We start from the raw sequence: 19,244 nt of genomic DNA, 5'->3' as shown, positions 1-19,244 counted from the left end.
ATCCAAATTTCTAATACAAAAATACATCTCGCTAATTAAGTGGGAGACATTTTTTTTTTCAAAAAAGCCATGAAGTTCATAGCATCTAGTTCAAGCTCTTAGTCCTTCTTTGCTTGCGTCACATCGGACTCTAGTGGGTCTGTTGGTATCGAAATGTTTGTTTTCAATTATCTCAGTGATAGCCTTTTTTATTTGTTGGAATGATTTTGTGTGTTCTTCGTTCCATTCTAGTTTGCTATTTTTTATTTTTTCTTTGTGTGAGAGGAGTGGTCTGAGTGGTGCTGATATTTTTGATAAATTTGGGATGAACTTTTGTTAGTGGTGTATGCTCCCCATTAATGATCTGAGTTGTTTTAGGGTTCTTGGAGGTTCCATTTTTATAATGGCTTCCGTTTTCCGTTTTGTTGGTATTATTCCATCTGGATTTATCTTGTACCCTAACAATGTAATTTCCGTCACTGCAAATTCGCATTTTTGTAAGCCTATTGCTAGGTTTTCTTTATCTAAGTGGGTTAGCACTTTGTCAAATTCTTTCTCGTGATCCAAAAGTGATCCTTTGGTTATAATTATTATGTCGGCTGGAAAGGCGTGTGCCGAGGTGATGTTCACTAGTGTAAAGTCCATTATTTTTTGGAATGTTGCCGGCATATCAGTTAATCCATAGAAACCGTTTGTGAATCTGTACGTTCCTGTAGCGTTGTCGCCGAGGATGTTGAAATTGCAATGTTTTTGTGTATCTTCGTGCATGGGGACTTGACTGTATGCGTATTTTAGGTCGATTTTTGAGAAATATAGTGTACTGGTCTTTTGTTTTATTTCACTTATTTTGCATGCTATCGTATCCAGAAGGTGGTCTATGCTTTGCATCTGGTATTTGTTTTTGTGTATCGCGTCATTCAATTTTTTTGAATCTACTGCTATTTTTATGGATTTGTCGTGTTTTACTGTGATTACTACTGGACTGATAAAGTATTCGTCGGAACATTTGTCTAATTTGATTTTTTGCTTATCCTCTATTAATTTATTTAATTCTTTCTCTACTTTATCTAATAAATGTAGTGGAACTCGTCTTCCTTTGTGTTGCGTAGGATGGAATGTGTTGTGAAATGTGGATTTTGCTATGTGATTTTTAGATTTTCCAATTCTAGTGCATAGGTGGGGGTATTTTTGAAAAATCCATTTTGCAATGTTGTTTTGTGGTGAATTTATGTTGTGTATCTTCTCAACTGATGTTTTGAAGGTTAGTTCTATTCCAAGTTTTTGGAGGATGTCTCTGCCCAGTTGATTTACTGTGTTTTGTTGGACGACTAGGATTTGGCAGTTTTGTACTGTTGTGTTACCCGATGTGAGATCCAGTTGGATTTGGTAGTCCTCTTTTATTTTGTTGTTGTTGAAGCATCTGATTTCACTGATGTTTTTGTCTTGTTTGATAATCTTGTTTCCTAATTTTGCTATTAGGTTTTATGCTGTACTTCGTGAGATGAATGATCGGGGGCTGCCTGTGTCTGCTAGCCAGTTGATGTTTTCATTTTTGCTTGATGTTTGTATCCAGAATTCTCCTGGATGGTTTTTGTTTAGATCCTTCTGAGTAACCGTAGTGAAATTTAGTGACTCTATAAAGTTGATTGAACTCCAGTCTTCCATCATTTCTCTAATATAACATGTGCTTTCCTGGTCAATTGTTTCTGTTTCTGTTTCTTCTTCTTCTTGGATTGTGTTGTCGTCCTGGATTGCTTGTATGTTGCGAACGCGTCTTGTGTTTGTTTGTTGTTGTGTGTTGTTTTGTTGTTGGTTTTTGTTGTTATATGTTCCTTGGTTGTTCCTTTGTGTGTTTTGTATTTCTACTCTTCTTGGTGGAATGTCGGATCTGCACACTTTGGCGTAGTGTCCTATTTTTTTTACAAATGTTACATATTACATCTTTCGCGGGGCAGTTGTCAAGGTGACCTTTTATGAATTTGTAGCCGCACTTCCAGCAGTCTTGTTTTTTGTTGTTGTTAGGTGGTGTTGGGAGTATGCTTCTTCGTTGTGTCTGTTGTCTCTGTTTTTGTATGAGGTTTATTCCTGGTCCACTTGGACTTAGTGCATGAGTGTTACTGATCCGTTGTTGATTTTCCTGAACTCTTTCTTTTGAGATTGCGTACTGTAATATTGCTAGTGGATCTCTATCTTCCGATAGCAGATCCATTTGGATTTGTGGGTTTGACATTCCTTGAATGAAAATGCTTTTTACGAGACTGTCTTCTACATCTTACCAGTTACACAGTGCCGCTTTCTGATTTATTCGTGAGTGGAATTGTTCTAGTGATTCTCCTGGGTTTTGTGTGCATCTAAAGAACTGGAATCTGTCGAATGTTTCATTTGTGATTTCTTTGAATGTTTCTTTCAATTGTTTTACTAGTGCGTCTGCTGTACATTTGGATAATTCTGTGTGTGGGTTGCGTTGATGAAATATGTTTATTCCTTCTGTTCCGAGTGAGAGATAGATTAAACTTTTGACTTTGTTGTCTACTGCGTCCCATTTTGCATTGTCTATCATTGGACCTTGGTCCTCTACTGCTTGACATTGGTTCTTCCAGTCCACTTTTCTTTTGATGTTCCTTTGTTCCCTTTGTCTCTTTTCTGCTGTTGTTTCGTCTGGGAGTGCTGGTTCGTATATCGGTTCTCGTGGATAGTCTAACTCTTCTACTATTGTTGGTTTTGGTCTCAGTAGTTTCTCTACCTGCATGTTTTCTTTAGCCGAGATGGCTAGTTTTGTTGTTGTTATCCATTTTTCCCATGTTGTTGTGGGTTGTGCTCCTTTTTCCCAGAATAGGGCAACGCCTATTGGGGATCGTGATAAGACTGACTGCGCCATGTTGTATGGTAAGCGATAGCGGTCAAAAAATCAGTTGCGTAACTTTAATTCAAGCTGAATTTCACTGTTGATTTTGGCAAAAAGCACTTTGCACTTTTCTCGCAACGTTAGCATAAGAGTATGTGACAGACAGTACCTGTCCATACGGATTCACAATATGAGTGCAACGAAAAGATTAAGTTCAAGTGTATGTAACTTTACTGCAACAAATGTAAATAAGTTCTATCATAGCAATCCTGCATTCCATGTGGAATGATAATACTAGTAATGAAATTTTAGTAGTGTTCATAATAGTAGATGAAAATACTTTGTTTCTTAGGTCCTCCACCACAATTATTACTATCATTATTACTACTACTATTATTATTATTATTATTATTATTATTATTATTATTATTATTATTATTATTATTACTATTATTATTATTATTATTATTATTATTATTATTATTATTATTATTATTATTATTATTATTATTATTATTATTATTATTATTATTATTATTATTATTATTAATATTATTATTATTATTATTATTATTATTATTATTATTATCATTCTAAAATCTCCTTTTAAGAAAAGTGAAAGAAAGAAGCACGCAAAATAGACTTTGAATTGAAAATGTTAAAATGATCTCTGCCACAGGCTACCCAGTGAAAACATCGATGGACAATCCGACCACAATGAGATATGTCGAGTCACTTAGTGGGTTCCTCTACTTCGCTAGGAACCTAGTCCGCGATCTGGATCCAGAGGAAGATTTCCAACACCTCAGAATAAGCGCAGAAAAGGAGACCTTCTCACAGGGTAGCAATGATTTATATTTATGTTTTTTTTTAATCATTCATTAGTTTGAGACAGTGTTCAGCTGTTATTTCAGCAGTGTTCATTTATTCTCATTATTCTGAAATGCGGACGATGTTGAATTAGGCCGCACTCGAGTGAGTTCATCGGTTTTGTGTGATCCAAATTTCTAATACAAAAATACATCTCGCTAATTAAGTGGGAGACTTTTTTTTTCAAAAAAGCCATGAAGTTCATAGCATCTAGTTCAAGCTCCTAGTCCTTCTTTGCTTGCGTCACATCGGACTCTAGTGGGTCTGTTGGTATCGAAATGTTTGTTTTCAATTATCTCAGTGATAGCCTTTTTTATTTGTTGGAATGATTTTGTGTGTTCTTCGTTCCATTCTAGTTTGCTATTTTTTATTTTTTCTTTGTGTGAGAGGAGTGGTCTGAGTGGTGCTGATATTTTTGATAAATTTGGGATGAACTTTTGTAAGTGGTGTATGCTCCCCATTAATGATCTGAGTTGTTTTAGGGTTCTTGGAGGTTCCATTTTTATAATGGCTTCCGTTTTCCGTTTTGTTGGTATTATTCCATCTGGATTTATCTTGTACCCTAACAATGTAATTTCCGTCACTGCAAATTCGCATTTTTGTAAACCTATTGCTAGGTTTTCTTTATCTAAGTGGGTTAGCACTTTGTCAAATTCTTTCTCGTGATCCGAAAGTGATCCTTTGGTTATAATTATTATGTCGTCTGTAAAGGCGTGTGCCGAGGTGATGTTCACTAGTGTAAAGTCCATTATTTTTTGGAATGTTGCCGGCATATCAGTTAATCCATAGAAACCGTTTGTGATTCTGTACTTTCCTGTAGCGTTGTCGCCGAGGATGTTGAAATTGCAATGTTTTTGTGTATCTTCGTGTAGGGGGACTTGACTTTATGCGTATTTTAGTTCGATTTTTGAGAAATATAGTGTGCTGGTCTTTTGTGTTAATTCACTTATTTTGCATGCTATCGTATCCATAAGGTGGTCTATGCTTTGCATCTGGTGTTTGTTTTTGTGTATCGCGTCATTCAATTTTTTTGAATCTAGTGCTATTTTTATGGATTTGTCGTGTTTTACTGTGATTACTACTGGACTGATAAAGTATTCGTCGGAACATTTGTCTAATTTGATTTTTTGCTTATCCTCTATTAATTTATTTAATTCTTTCTCTACTTTATCTATTAAATGTAGTGGAACTCGTCTTCTTTTGTGTTGTGTAGGATGGAATGTGTTGTGAAATGTGGATTTTGCTATGTGATTTTTAGATTTTCCAATTCTAGTGCATAGGTGGGGGTATTTTTGAAAAATCCATTTTGCAATGTTGTTTTGTGGTGAATTTATGTTGTGTATCTTCTCACTTAATGTTTTGAAGGTTAGTTCTATTCCATGTTTTTGGAGGATGTCTCTGCCCAGTAGATTTACTGTGTTTTGTGGGACGACTAGGATTTGGCAGTTCTGTACTGTTGTGTTACCCGATGTGAGATCCAGTTGGATTTGGTAGTCCACTTTTATTTTGTTATTGTTGAAGCATCTGATTTCACCGATGTTTTTGTCTTGTTTGATAATCCTGTTTCCTAATTTTGCTATTAGGTTTTGTGCTGTACTTCGTGAGATGAATGATCGGGGGCTGCCTGTGTCTGCTAGCCAGTTGATGTTTTCATTTTTGCTTGATGTTTGTATCCAGAATTCTCCTGGATGATTTTTGTTTAGATCCTTCCGAGTAACCGTAGTGAAATTTAGTGACTCTATAAAGTTGATTGAACTCCAGTCTTCCATCATTTCTCTAAAATAACATGTGCTTTCCTGGTCAATTGTTTCGGTTTCTGTTTCTTCTTCTTCTTGGATTGTGTTGCCGTCCGGGATTGCTTGTTTGTTGCGAACGCGTTTTGTGTTTGTTTGTTGTTGTGTGTTGTTTTGTTGTTGGTTTTTTTTGTTATATGTTCCTTGGTTGTTCCTTTGTGTGTTTTGTAATTCTACTCTTCTTGGTGGAATGTCGGATCTGCACACTTTGGCGTAGTGTCCTATTTTTTTTACAAATGTTACATATTACATCTTTCGCGGGGCAGTTGTCAAGGTGACCTTTTATGAATTTGTAGCCGCACTTCCAGCAGTCTGGTATTTTGTTGTTGTTAGGTGGTGTTGGGAGTATGCTTCTTCGTTGTGTCTGTTGTCTCTGTTTTTTTATGAGGTTTATTCCTGGTCCACTTTGACTTAGTGCACGAGTGTTACTGATCCGTTGTTGATTTTCCTGACCTCTTTCTCTTGAGATTGCGTACTGTAATGTTTCTAGTGGATCTCTATCTTCCGATAGCAGATCCATTTGGATTTGTGGGTTTGACATTCCTTGAATGAAAACGCTTTTTACGAGACTGTCTTCTACATCTTCCCTGTTACACAGTGCCGCTTTCTGATTTATTCGTGAGTGGAAATGTTCTAGTGATTCTCCTGGGTTTTGTGTGCATCTAAAGAACTGGAATCTGTCGAATGTTTCATTTCTGATTTCTTTGAATGTTTCTTTCAATTGTATTACTAGTGCGTCTGCTGTACATTTGGATAATTCTGTGTGTGGGTTGCGTTGATGAAATATGTTTGTTCCTTCTGTTCCGAGTGAGAGATAGATTAAACTTTTGACTTTGTTGTCTACTTCGTCACATTTTGCATTGTCTATCATTGGACCTTGGTCCTCTACTGCTTGACATTGGTTCTTCCCGTCCACTTTTCTTTTGATGTTCCTTTGTTCCCTTTGTCTCTTTTCTGCTGTTGTTTCGTCTGGGAGTGCTGGTTCGTATATTGGTTCTTGTGGGTAGTATAACTCTTCTACTATTGTTGGTTTTGGTCTCAGTAGTTTCTCTACCTGTATGTTTTCTTTAGCCGAGATGGCTAGTTTTGTTGTTGTTATCCATTTTTCCCATGTTGTTGTGGGTTGTGCTGCTTTTTCCCAGAATAGGGCAACGCCTATTGGGGATCGTGATAAGACTGACTGCGCCATGTTGTATGGTAAGCGATAGTGGTCAAAATATCAGTTGCGTAACTTTAATTCAAGCTGAATTTCACTGTTGATTTTGGCAAAAAGCACTTTGCACTTTTCTCGCAACGTTAGCATAAGAGTATGTGACAGACAATACCTGTCCATACGGATTCACAATATGAGTGCAACGAAAAGATTAAGTTCAGGAGTATGTAACTTTACTGCAACAAATGTAAATAAGTTCTATTATAGCAATCCTGCATTCCATGTGGAATGATAATACTAGTAATATAATTTTAGTAGTGTTCATAATAGTAGATGAAAATACTTTGTTTCTAAGGTCCTCCACCACAATTATTACTATCATTATTACTACTATTATTATTATTTTTATTATTATTTTTATTATTATTATTATTATTATTATTATTATTATTATTATTATTATTATTATTATTATTATTATTATTATTATTATTAATATTATTATTATTATTATTATTATTATTATTATTATTATTATTATTATTTTTATTATTATTATTATTATTATTATTATTATTATTATCATTTTAAAATGTCCTTTTAAGAAAAGTGAAAGAAAGAAGCACGCAAAATAGACTTTGAATTGAAAATGTTAAAATGATCTCTGCCACAGGCTACCCAGTGAAAACATCGATGGACAATCCGACCACAATGAGATATGTCGAGTCACTTAGTGGGTTCCTCTACTTCGCTAGGAACCTAGTCCGCGATCTGGATCCAGAGGAAGATTTCCAACACCTCAGAATAAGCGCAGAAAAGGAGACCTTCTCACAGGGTAGCAATGATTTATATTTATGTTTTTTTTTAATCATTCATTAGTTTGAGACAGTGTTCAGCTGTTATTTCAGCAGTGTTCATTTATTCTCATTATTCTGAAATGCGGACGATGTTGAATTAGGCCGCACTCGAGTGAGTTCTTCGGTTTTGTGTGATCCAAATTTCTAATACAAAAATACATCTCGCTAATTAAGTGGGAGACTTTTTTTTTCAAAAAAGCCATGAAGTTCATAGCATCTAGTTCAAGCTCCTAGTCCTTCTTTGCTTGCGTCACATCGGACTCTAGTGGGTCTGTTGGTATCGAAATGTTTGTTTTCAATTATCTCAGTGATAGCCTTTTTTATTTGTTGGAATGATTTTGTGTGTTCTTCGTTCCATTCTAGTTTGCTATTTTTTATTTTTTCTTTGTGTGAGAGGAGTGGTCTGAGTGGTGCTGATATTTTTGATAAATTTGGGATGAATTTTGTAAGTGGTGTATGCTCCCCATTAATGATCTGAGTTGTTTTAGGGTTCTTGGAGGTTCCATTTTTATAATGGCTTCCGTTTTCCGTTTTGTTGGTATTATTCCATCTGGATTTATCTTGTACCCTAACAATGTAATTTCCGTCAGTGCAAATTCGCATTTTTGTAAGCCTATTGCTAGGTTTTCTTTATCTAAGTGGGTTAGCACTTTGTCAAATTCTTTCTCGTGATCCGAAAGTGATCCTTTGGTTATAATTATTATGTCGTCTGTAAAGGCGTGTGCCGAGGTGATGTTCACTAGTGTAAAGTCCATTATTTTTTGGAATGTTGCCGGCATATCAGTTAATCCATAGAAACCGTTTGTGAATCTGTACTTTCCTGTAGCGTTGTCGCCGAGGATGTTGAAATTGCAATGTTTTTGTGTATCTTCGTGTAGGGGGACTTGACTTTATGCGTATTTTAGTTCGATTTTTGAGAAATATAGTGTGCTGGTCTTTTGTGTTAATTCACTTATTTTGCATGCTATCGTATCCATAAGGTGGTCTATGCTTTGCATCTGGTGTTTGTTTTTGTGTATCGCGTCATTCAATTTTTTTGAATCTAGTGCTATTTTTATGGATTTGTCGTGTTTTACTGTGATTACTACTGGACTGATAAAGTATTCGTCGGAACATTTGTCTAATTTGATTTTTTGCTTATCCTCTATTAATTTATTTAATTCTTTCTCTACTTTATCTATTAAATGTAGTGGAACTCGTCTTCTTTTGTGTTGTGTAGGATGGAATGTGTTGTGAAATGTGGATTTTGCTATGTGATTTTTAGATTTTCCAATTCTAGTGCATAGGTGGGGGTATTTTTGAAAAATCCATTTTGCAATGTTGGTTTGTGGTGAATTTATGTTGTGTATCTTCTCACTTAATGTTTTGAAGGTTAGTTCTATTCCATGTTCTTGGAGGATGTCTCTGCCCAGTAGATTTACTGTGTTTTTTGGGACGACTAGGATTTGGCAGTTTTGTACTGTTGTGTTACCCGATGTGAGATCCAGTTGGATTTGGTAGTCCACTTTTATTTTGTTGTTGTTTTGTTGAAGCATCTGAATTCACCGATGTTTTTGTCTTGTTTGATAATTTTAATTCCTAATTTTGCTATTAGGTTTTGTGCTGTACTTCGTGAGATGAATGATCGGGGGCTGCCTGTGTCTGCTAGCCAGTTGATGTTTTCATTTTTGCTTGATGTTTGTATCCAGAATTCTCCTGGATGGTTTTTGTTTAGATCCTTCTGAGTGACCATAGTGAAATTTAGTGACTCTATAAAGTTGATGGAACTCCAGTCTTCCATCATTTCTCTAATATAACATGTGCTTTCCGGGTCAATTGTTTCTGTTTCTGTTTCTTCTTCTTCTTGGATTGTGTTGTCGTCCGGGATTGCTTGTATGTTGCGAACGCGTCTGGTGTTTGTTTGTTGTTGTGTGTTGTTTTGTTGTTGGTTTTTGTTGTTATATGTTCCTTGGTTGTTCCTTTGTGTGTTTTGTATTTCTACTTTTCTTGGTGGAATGTCGGATCTGCACACTTTGGCGTAGTGTCCTATTTTTTTTACAAATGTTACATATTACATCTTTCGCGGGGCAGTTGTCAAGGTGACCTTTTGTGAATTTGTAGCCGGACTTCCAGCAGTCTGGTATTTTGTTGTTGTTAGGTGGTGTTGGGAGTATGCTTCTTCGTTGTGTCTGTTGTCTCTGTTTTTGTATGAGGTTTATTCCTGGTCCACTTGGACTTAGTGCATGAGTGTTACTGATCCGTTGTTGATTTTCTTGACCTCTTTCTTATGAGATTTCGTACTGTAATGTTTCTAGTGGATCTCTATTTTCCGATAGCAGATCCATTTGGATTTGTGGGTTTGACGTTCCTTGAATGAAAATGCTTTTTACGAGACTGTCTTCTAAATCTTCCCAGTTACACAGTGCCGCTTTCTGATTTATTCGTGAGTGGAATTGTTCTAGTGATTTTCCTGGGTTTTGTGTGCATCTAAAGAACTGGAATCTGTCGAATGTTTCATTTCTGATTTCTTTGAATGTTTCTTTCAATTGTATTACTAGTGCGTCTGCTGTACATTTGGATAATTCTGTGTGTGGGTTGCGTTGATGAAATATGTTTGTTCCTTCTGTTCCGAGTGAGAGATAGATTAAACTTTTGACTTTGTTGTTTACTTCGACACATTTTGCATTGTCTATTATTGGACCTTGGTCCTCTACTGCTTGACATTGGTTCTTCCAGTCCACTTTTCTTTTGATGTTCCTTTGTTCCCTTTGTCTCTTTTCTGCTGTTGTTTCGTCTGGGAGTGCTGGTTCGTATATCGGTTCTTGTGGGTAGTATAACTCTTCTACTATTGTTGGTTTTGGTCTCAGTAGTTTCTCTACCTGTATGTTTTCTTTAGCCGAGATGGCTAGTTTTGTTGTTGTTATCCATTTTTCCCATGTTGTTGTGGGTTGTGCTGCTTTTTCCCAGAATAGGGCAACGCCTATTGGGGATCGTGATAAGACTGACTGCGCCATGTTGTATGGTAAGCGATAGTGGTCAAAATATCAGTTGCGTAACTTTAATTCAAGCTGAATTTCACTGTTGATTTTGGCAAAAAGCACTTTGCACTTTTCTCGCAACGTTAGCATAAGAGTATGTGACAGACAGTACCTGTCCATACGGATTCACAATATGAGTGCTACGAAAAGATTAAGTTCAAGTGTATGTAACTTTACTGCAACAAATGTAAATAAGTTCTATCATAGCAATCCTGCATTTCATGTGGAATGATAATACTAGTAATATAATTTTAGTAGTGTTCATAATAGTAGATGAAAATACTTTGTTTCTTAGGTCCTCCACCATAATTATTACTATCATTATTACTACTACTATTGTTATTATTATTATTATTATTATTATTATTATTATTATTATTATTATTATTATTATTATTATTATTATTATTATTATTATTATTATTATTATTATTATTATTATTATTATTATTATTATTACTATTATTATTATTATTGTTATTATTATTATTATTATTATTATTATTATTATTATTATTATTATTATTATTATTATTATTATTATTATTATTATTATTATTATTATTATTATTATTATTATTATTATTATTATTATTATTATTATTATTATTAATATTATTATTATTATTATTTTAAAATGTCCTTTTAAGAAAAGTGAAAGAAAGAAGCACGAAAAATAGAGTTTAAATTGAAAATGTTAAAATGATCTCTGCTACAGGCTACCCAGTGAAAACATCGATGGACAATCCGACCACAATGAGATATGTCGAGTCACTTAGTGGGGTCCTCTACTTCGCTAGGAACCTAGTCCGCGATCTGGATCCAGAGAACGATTTCCAACACCTCAGAATAAGTGCAGAAAAGGAGACCTCCTCACAGGGTAACAATGATATTGATATTTTTGTTTTTTTAATCATTCATTAGTTTGAGACAGTGTTCAGCTGTTATTACAGCAGTGTTCATTTATTCTAATTATTCTGAAATGCGGACGATGTTGAATTAGTCCGCGCTCGAGTGAGTTCTTCGGTTTTTTGTGATCCAAATTTCTAATACAAAAATACATCTCGCTAATTAAGTGGGAGACAATTTTTTTTTCAAAAAAGCCATGAAGCTCATAGCATCTCACGAGATGAGAACACTTTGTAGTGAAATTCCACCCTCAGCTGGTGATTATTAACAGACGTTAAAAGGAATTCAAGAGGCTCTAGTCACTCAATAGGCAACAATAATGAATGTGCTGAAAAAATATGATGACCAGATAACCAACATATAGGTCTTAGGTCACGCAACATGTATTGTCGACTAGAGAAATGAATTGGTTACTTAAAAGCCATTCCAAAGCCACCCAGGGCCTCCAAAGAAGCAGATGACCTCCCCATGGTGCGAATGAGGTTCTCGTCTTTGAGCATTCGGTTTCATAGAGAACTCGTATCCGTTCTACGAGCACAAACAGCCTTCAAAACTGAATTGGAAATTGAAAGAATTAGTTTGCGGCGATCAATTAACATTCACGTCAAGACAGTCTGTTAACCAACTTTCCTCGTCGCCTTTGGGAGAAAGTTTTCTTTTTACAAATTTCCGACAAGTCATTAATAATTTTCTGAGCCAAAAGCAGAGAGAAAAATAGCCAAGAGTTTGCTATCATATGATTGTGTCTTATTTTCCGTGACAAGCGACAGCCTAGTCACAGTGAATATTTTAAAAAAGTTGGCGCCTGTTTTGTGCTCAAATTCAGACAATATTTGTATCAAGCTAAAGTTATTATAGTGCCGACATCAAGGTACTGAAAGATACAAGAAAAATTTTGCTACAATTTTAGACAATTTTGCTGAAAAAATTATTAACGGTTATAAAAATTATTAACGGTTGAAAAATTGTTTTTTTTTTCATTCAGCTTTTTTGCAGACAAAGTGGAAACAAATGTGCTTTTTTCACCCACTTTGTTTAATTTTGCCGAAAGTATAGACCTAAAGCCTGCTGACACAAACTTACCTAAACCCAAATAGACCTAATGTTTTATTTCCGTTTTCTGTGAGAGTGTAAACGAACTTAAACGTTTTTTTGCTAATTTAACTCGGTAAATAATCAAAATTCATCCTTTATTTTTATTCTGATCACTTTTTTGTCAAACTATATATTTCGCTTAGATTTAGAAAAATTACGCGTTTTGAGCTAACGAACAGCAATAACAGGAATAGTTTTGGGCTAATCGTGGATTCTATGAGAGAAAAATTATTCTGATTGTATTGCGACTCGACCATTTGTTAAAACTATTTTAAAACTTTTTGGTTTTTCCTTCTATGCTAATTACAGACTGGAATGACTTCAAATCAAGGTTCAATTATTTGCAGATTAAATTCACGTGTAAATAGGGCCCGTTAATAAAAATTGCAAATTCTGTGGAAATGTCAAAGTTTTGTGGCTGCAACACTAAAATTGAGAAAAATTTTAATTGAAATTTTGAGTTTCGCCTGTATTCGTTGTTATATTATAGTCTTAACATAAATTACGACCGGTCTAATTGACTTCTCAAGGAGTTGCAAGTTAATCTATCCAGTATTATTTGTTCGTCTGGTTGAAAATTATGGTGGCCAAGACTTTTCTTTTGAAAACTTTCGCTTTAAAAACAATACATTTTGAGCTGCGCCGTTTTTTGTAAATCTTATTTCCGCCAACTTGCATGTCAATTTCATCAAATAAGTTCTCACACTGATTCTAATGAAATGGAGTTTAATTTTTATGGCAATTTAATGTTTTATACAACGGTTTTTGGCTTTGATAGGACAAGTTTGTCTTTTTTTTGGAATTTTTAGCTCTTTTTGTTATATTGTTGTATTATTACAAATTTGACAGCTCAAATATGACATTACTGACATTGAGCAAACGCGTAATTGATTAAATAATAAGTTTCATAGAATACGGTTTGAACTGCTTCGACTCAGTTTTCTAGCAGAAATTAAATCCTTTGTTGATTTTCTACTGTATTTGTCGTTATATTTCTCTCTTGTTGTGGTTTATTTATTTTTTGTAGAGGCAATTCAGCGTTTTTTTTCAGATATAATTAAATGACTCTAATTAATGATTTCATTTGATAGCTAATTGTTTTCATTACCTTTAAACTACTTGTTTTCAAAAATTTTTAACTCATTTTTAGCTTTGCCTTCTTTGTTTTTTTATTGTCTAATTGCTACCCAGTCCTATTAACTTGAAGACAAATCAATATGTTTTACAGATACATGTTAATTGGCCCAACTTAAACTTTTAGACTTTAAACATGCAATTTTAATTTTCTATTTAAAAATTTTAAAAAAACAGACGTCGAGTTATGGTCCAATATAAAATTTCTTGTTGTCAACTTCTTTTTATGTTTTTCAATTTGTGCCGTATTTTGCCGAATTCTTTAGCCGGAATATTATCTTGGGTTGTATAGGTGATGTAATAATTTGAAAAAATATAAAACAGTTACATGAGCTTTGTTAAATTATTTCTTTATGAAGATTGTTCTTAGGGACTTTTGAGTTCTTTATTTGGTCAATTGGGTTTGGGAGTACCGTCCTTAAATGTTTTATTTAGTCTTTTTTAATCAAAATAAATAGTTCACAAATTTTGCCTAATAGCTACAAAAATTGTGCTCGTCTAGTCGAGTTTTTTCTAATGTCATAAGCACCAGTTTCAGGTTAAATCTATTGTCTTTACTCACGCACAAATAATCGGACAAAAACGTGATCAATGTGATTGCACATTACCGAGCCTCCTTGTCTAATCTAATTTTTTTCAAAGCTTCCATCAAGTGGTACGTCTAGAAAATACTTAATCATTGTTAATTTTAAACCAAACTTTGACCTTTTTAATCACATCAACAGACTTGTATCATAGTTAATGTTTGGATTTTATTGATTTTTGCAGGCTTTATATCAAACGCTTTATAGAATTATAAGACTAGAACAAAAATACTCCAAGCCAATGAAGAACCTCTAAATTCGCAAAATCAAACAAACAATGATTGAACTAGCGGACAATTTTTAGAATAAAACTGATGTAATCTGCGGAATTTTCCAAAGTTAATGGTTTTGTACACAGAGGTTCAAACTTTGTTTCAATCACTACTTTCCATTTTTTTTGCAAAACTATAAAAATTAGAAAAATATGAATAATGTGCCTTATGTGCCTTTCCCAGCTATATTGGTGCATCACTATACTTTTAAGAGCAGAACACCTCAGTGCAGAGTTTCTACACTTTTAAGAGCAGAGTTTCTACTGATGGTTTATCGGTGTTCCTGGTTTGTTCCGACGAAAAGTCAAATTTGCCTGAAAAAATTTCATCATAACAAAAATTTCATAAATGACCAACAGCGCCAAAATGTTTGCTGAAAACTTGAGAGTAGAAATTTTTCACGTTTTCGCAGAGAACGTCACATAGGTGGTGATATCCATAATCATCCACGCTTCCACATCTGCTTTAGATAATACGACAGGAGTGCGCAAGAAGGTTACGAAAATGACAGAAGTCATGATCACACCACGTAAGTTTTTCTTTGCTCTTATGCTACCCTCTTTCCTCATATGCAACAAAACGCAGTGTTCTCTAGAAAATTGTTGGAACGTCAACAAGCTCTCTTTGTTAATTGTTGGTGGAACCGCCGCACTCGCGGAACCGAGCTGTTTGCGACCCTTTTTCTCGTTGGGTTTACAATTACCATTAACTCTCCGACCCCCTCCCTACTCCCCCCCCCCCCCCCATAACTAGTGCTAGTAATACAACAGAGTATGAAACCCAAACATTTAAAAATCTTTTGTATTTCAGATGAAGACTACGCAATTGTTGTCATTCAGGAGATAGTGAGAAACAAACAGAAAGACAAAAGAAAAATGCCTCTCTTTGATAACTTCATATGAAGCCAAAAATAACAAAACCAGATTATTTTTGTCGTTGAGTTCTGCAATTATTTCCTGTCAGTTTACATTTTGTTTACTAACAATATACCATGTGTAAACAAACTATCATGTCGAGATTTCCGTCGCATAGAATAGTAGACTATATTTTTCATTTAATCTGATGTTCAATGTCGCTGTGTATATGTATTTAGGAGTCTACCAAAAATAACATCTTTCCTGAATAAATATTTTGTCACAAACAGAATTTGTTCAATAAGCTTCAAAAATGGACTCCAAAATTGTGAACTTTTTTGCAGTTGTTCAGCAAAATTTCACTTCTATGTGAAAAACAATCAGTTGTAATCATTTGAAAACTTTTTAAGTGCGAATTTTATTTAATCTTATGTTCTTATAACTAGAGTTTCACGTTTTAAAGACGAACAACACGTGAAAAAGCAGAACTTAAATTTGTTTTAAAAACTTTTGCTTTAAGTTTTAATTTTACAAGTCGATTAAGCTGGTTTAACAAAAGTATGCGGCGGACTATTTTGTAAAAATAAGTAATGCTGAAACGCTCATTTTCATCAGATAAACAAAGAACTACACAACAGTAAATTGCGTACAAATTCAGCGCCGATTTGAAAACATGTGCAAAGCTTATATGCGCTTTTGATAGATTACGAAAGCTTAAGCTTAATTAAAGAAAAACACAAAACAGAGCAGTTCTGTTGTTATTTTTATTTAGTGCTTTATTTTGCTCCTTTGCCAGTTTTTTCCATAAACTTAGCTGTTATGAAACCTCAATAACAACTTAATTGAATAAATATTAGAAGTACTCGAGTAAAACATCACAAAATACACAAAAATGTTTTTAAGTAAAAGTAGGAAAGCAATGAGGATATTTCGGCATCGAATAGTTACTTATTTTAGTGCTTCAATATTTACCTCAATTTTATTTTTTGGGATTTTGACTATAAATTTGCAGTATGAAATTCGAGAACTCGAGACCGTAGAAGACCCGAATTTGTCTAGCCAAAAAACTCCCAACATTTGCAAACCCGTCACATCGTTTGGGTTTGTCAAGAACCACAAATGCGGAACTATGACATTAACTACAATGTTTTTGCGAGTGGCTGACGATCATAACTTGGAAATTGCTTTGCCAAATAACAGTGCCTGGAAAATTGACTGGCCGGACCCTCCCAAAAATTTATCACCCTCACGGAAACCGAACCGAAAATTCGACGTGTTGGTATTACATACAATGTACCAGAGAGAAATTTGGGACAAAATTATGGAAACGGGATACAAACGGATTTCAATATTGCGATCACCTTATAAACAATTCAAATCATATTTCGTATTTTTCCAGGTTGATGTTATTGTTAGATATGTAAATTCTATGTCTGACCAAGGTTTTGATAGGGAAAAAAGTCAGTTTGATCAATTTCTTGAAAATCCTGAAAAATACTACAATTATATGTACAGCGCCACAAAAAACGTTCAAGCCTACAACTTCGGGTACAATGACACGGAAAAATTAGAAGAAAAAGATCGAATGGAAAATTTATTTGTGAAAAAATTAGAAAATGAGTTTGATTTGATGCTGATTACAGATTATATGAACGAAAGTTTGGTCTTGTTGAAGGAGCATTTTTGCTGGAATTTGAAAGACGTTTTGAGTACTTTTAAAAATGAAAAGAGAAGATCAGTTTACTACATCGATGAAGAAACTGAAAAAAGACGGGAAGAAATCTACAGATCTTGGGCTTCGTTAGACTACAAATTATTTGACACTTTTAACAAAACTTTTTGGCGAAAGATTGGAAAAATAAACAATTTTCAGGAAAAAATAGCCTCGTATAGAGAAATTGCTGATAAAGTGGGCCAATTTTGTAACCATTTGCTAAACGCAAACAGACAAAACGTGGAAAACAAAGAAAGAGTTTTGATTATTGATCAGAACAAAAATTACTGGAGAGAAAACTTCACAATAGACGAAAAATTTTGTACGATATCAGCTTTGAAAACAATTAATTACGTGCCTAAATTACAGATGGCTAGATATGGCAAAAGCCAGCCAAAAACTGCGGATAGTTTCCTAAATAGTAGACTACAAAAGAAAGGACTGCCAGAGCTTTTCGGTGGACCATTTCCTTGGATGAGACGAAGACGGGGTCTAAACTTTTAAACAATTTATTGACTTATCTGAGCTAAACTGTTGATTGTAACCATTTGTGGATGAAATTTGAATTTTTGTTGTATTTCAATTATATTTATTAAACATGCCTCAATTTACATTATGTTTTATAGAGTTCAATAAATCATATCATTGATTGGGATTTGAAAACTTAATAACAGAAAATTGAAGCAAGAAGGCCCTCAAGTTTCTGTGAGTGGCACTGAATGTTTTGTTCAGACATTTGCATTCGAAAAAATACGACGCATCATATCACGATTTCTTAAATTATATGGCAGAAACATTTGCTTTAGCAATAAATTGTATTTTCAGCAAGATTCTGTGAGAAAGGCAACTGTTTTCTAACTGAAGTTGAAAAAAGGTGGGAAAAAGAAAACCCTTTGAGTGAAAAAAATTCTGATAAACCTGCCATTAAGAAGTATTTTTTTTATTTGTGCCCTAAAAGGATGTTGCCATAATACCAACATAGACGAGTTAGGTCCAAACTTGTGTGTCATCAAAAGTTCTTTTCCTGCCTGCATCAGTTCAACCGGTCTTACTTAAAACTTTTAACAGTATATGCAAGAAATTTAACTCTAGTGTCATTTTAATTGACACCAAATTTATAGTCACGTGGATTTGGTACTGTGCTCTTCAAAGAAAATGATTGTGGTCAGGAATAATAGCTAATGTGGTAAAAAAAAATTCGAAAATATTCAATAGAACTTTAAGATTTTCATGTTATGTCGACAATGGATATCCATACCTGTAGAATTTTGTACTTTGCTTAGGCTGACTACCTGGGGACTGACTACGCCCAAAACTCTAACAAATTGAACGGGATGTTTTGATGGCTCTCGGACTTCTATTGGAAGGACAATTTGTCCCCACGCTGCTCTTGTCGGCTGTAGCAAACTCTAGTTGGAATAATGAATTGACTAATTCGAGTAATTCGAGTAATAAAATAACATCAAAGGAAAAAACAAAAATGTAAAAGATCACAAAACCCCATCAAAATTCAACCCTAGTTTTATTTTAAAAGATGGTTACAACTTCAAGCCTCTAACCAAATTCTCCACTAGAGCTACTATTCTATCAATTCTACAAGCTCTCAACGGTGTTTGCACGTGGTCTGATTTCCAGTCGCACAAACCGGTGTTCTGATTTTATCAAGTCGATTCAACTCTCTCAACAATGTTTTTGTTATCACAACTTCTCTACAGGTCAACTCCTAAGCTACAGTTGTGTTATGGTACTGTTCTGGTGATATTGTGGTTCTACTCCTTCGTAACTTGTCATTGCAACAACGTACAAGAACGATCAAAACAAAAGAACTTGTTCACATCGCATTATGGACCTCATTAGTTATGCCTTTCTTACGTAAAGTTTATGACTTCGAAAGAAATATTGAATGACCTGAACGCGTTCTTTATACATTAATGACTTTTACTTAAGCTATTCAAACTAAAACAAAAGAAGTTTCAGACTTATGACGCTACAAATATCTCAATTGGTCAAACTATGAACTCAAGTATTCAAGACTTATTCGGAAGTTTAAAGTCTCTCCCATAGTATCTATAGAACAAATTTTCAAAAGTGACATTAATGGAATTTGCCGCAAGGTTTGCACTGATTCCCTACCAAGTTTCATCAGGCTAAGACAAACACTTGACGAC

The 19,244-nt window shown here is 34.3% G+C and overlaps 2 protein-coding genes across 3 annotated transcripts; both read left to right on the top strand.

The window, feature by feature from the left end:
* Nucleotides 1–3,487: 3,487 nt before the first annotated feature.
* On the top strand, nt 3,488–15,630 carry LOC142345093 (uncharacterized). The gene is made up of 5 exons (XM_075397178.1): nt 3,488–3,665; nt 7,314–7,475; nt 11,233–11,394; nt 14,978–15,037; nt 15,319–15,630. Exons 1-5 carry the CDS (start codon nt 3,488–3,490, stop codon nt 15,408–15,410), a joined length of 654 nt encoding a protein of 217 aa, XP_075253293.1. The 3' UTR covers nt 15,411–15,630.
* A 100-nt stretch (nt 15,631–15,730) lies between these two features.
* Nucleotides 15,731–17,698, top strand: LOC142344167 (galactose-3-O-sulfotransferase 2-like). 2 transcript variants are annotated; one of them, XM_075395699.1, is made up of 2 exons: nt 15,731–15,836; nt 16,272–17,698. In XM_075395699.1, exon 2 carries the CDS (start codon nt 16,282–16,284, stop codon nt 17,578–17,580), a length of 1,299 nt encoding a protein of 432 aa, XP_075251814.1. In that variant the 5' UTR covers nt 15,731–15,836; nt 16,272–16,281; the 3' UTR covers nt 17,581–17,698. The 2 variants fall into 2 exon arrangements, with proteins under 2 accessions (XP_075251814.1, XP_075251813.1); XM_075395698.1 differs by having other exon boundaries at nt 15,731–15,859; nt 16,266–17,698.
* The last annotated feature ends 1,546 nt before the right edge of the window (nt 17,699–19,244 follow it).

The sequence above is a fragment of the Convolutriloba macropyga genome, chromosome 8, assembly GCF_964194025.1.
Source record: "Convolutriloba macropyga chromosome 8, txConMacr16.3, whole genome shotgun sequence".
NCBI classification, from domain to species: domain Eukaryota; kingdom Metazoa; phylum Xenacoelomorpha; order Acoela; family Convolutidae; genus Convolutriloba; species Convolutriloba macropyga.
Note: the sequence above shows the minus strand (reverse complement) of the source record. Positions and strands in the feature narration are given on the sequence as shown.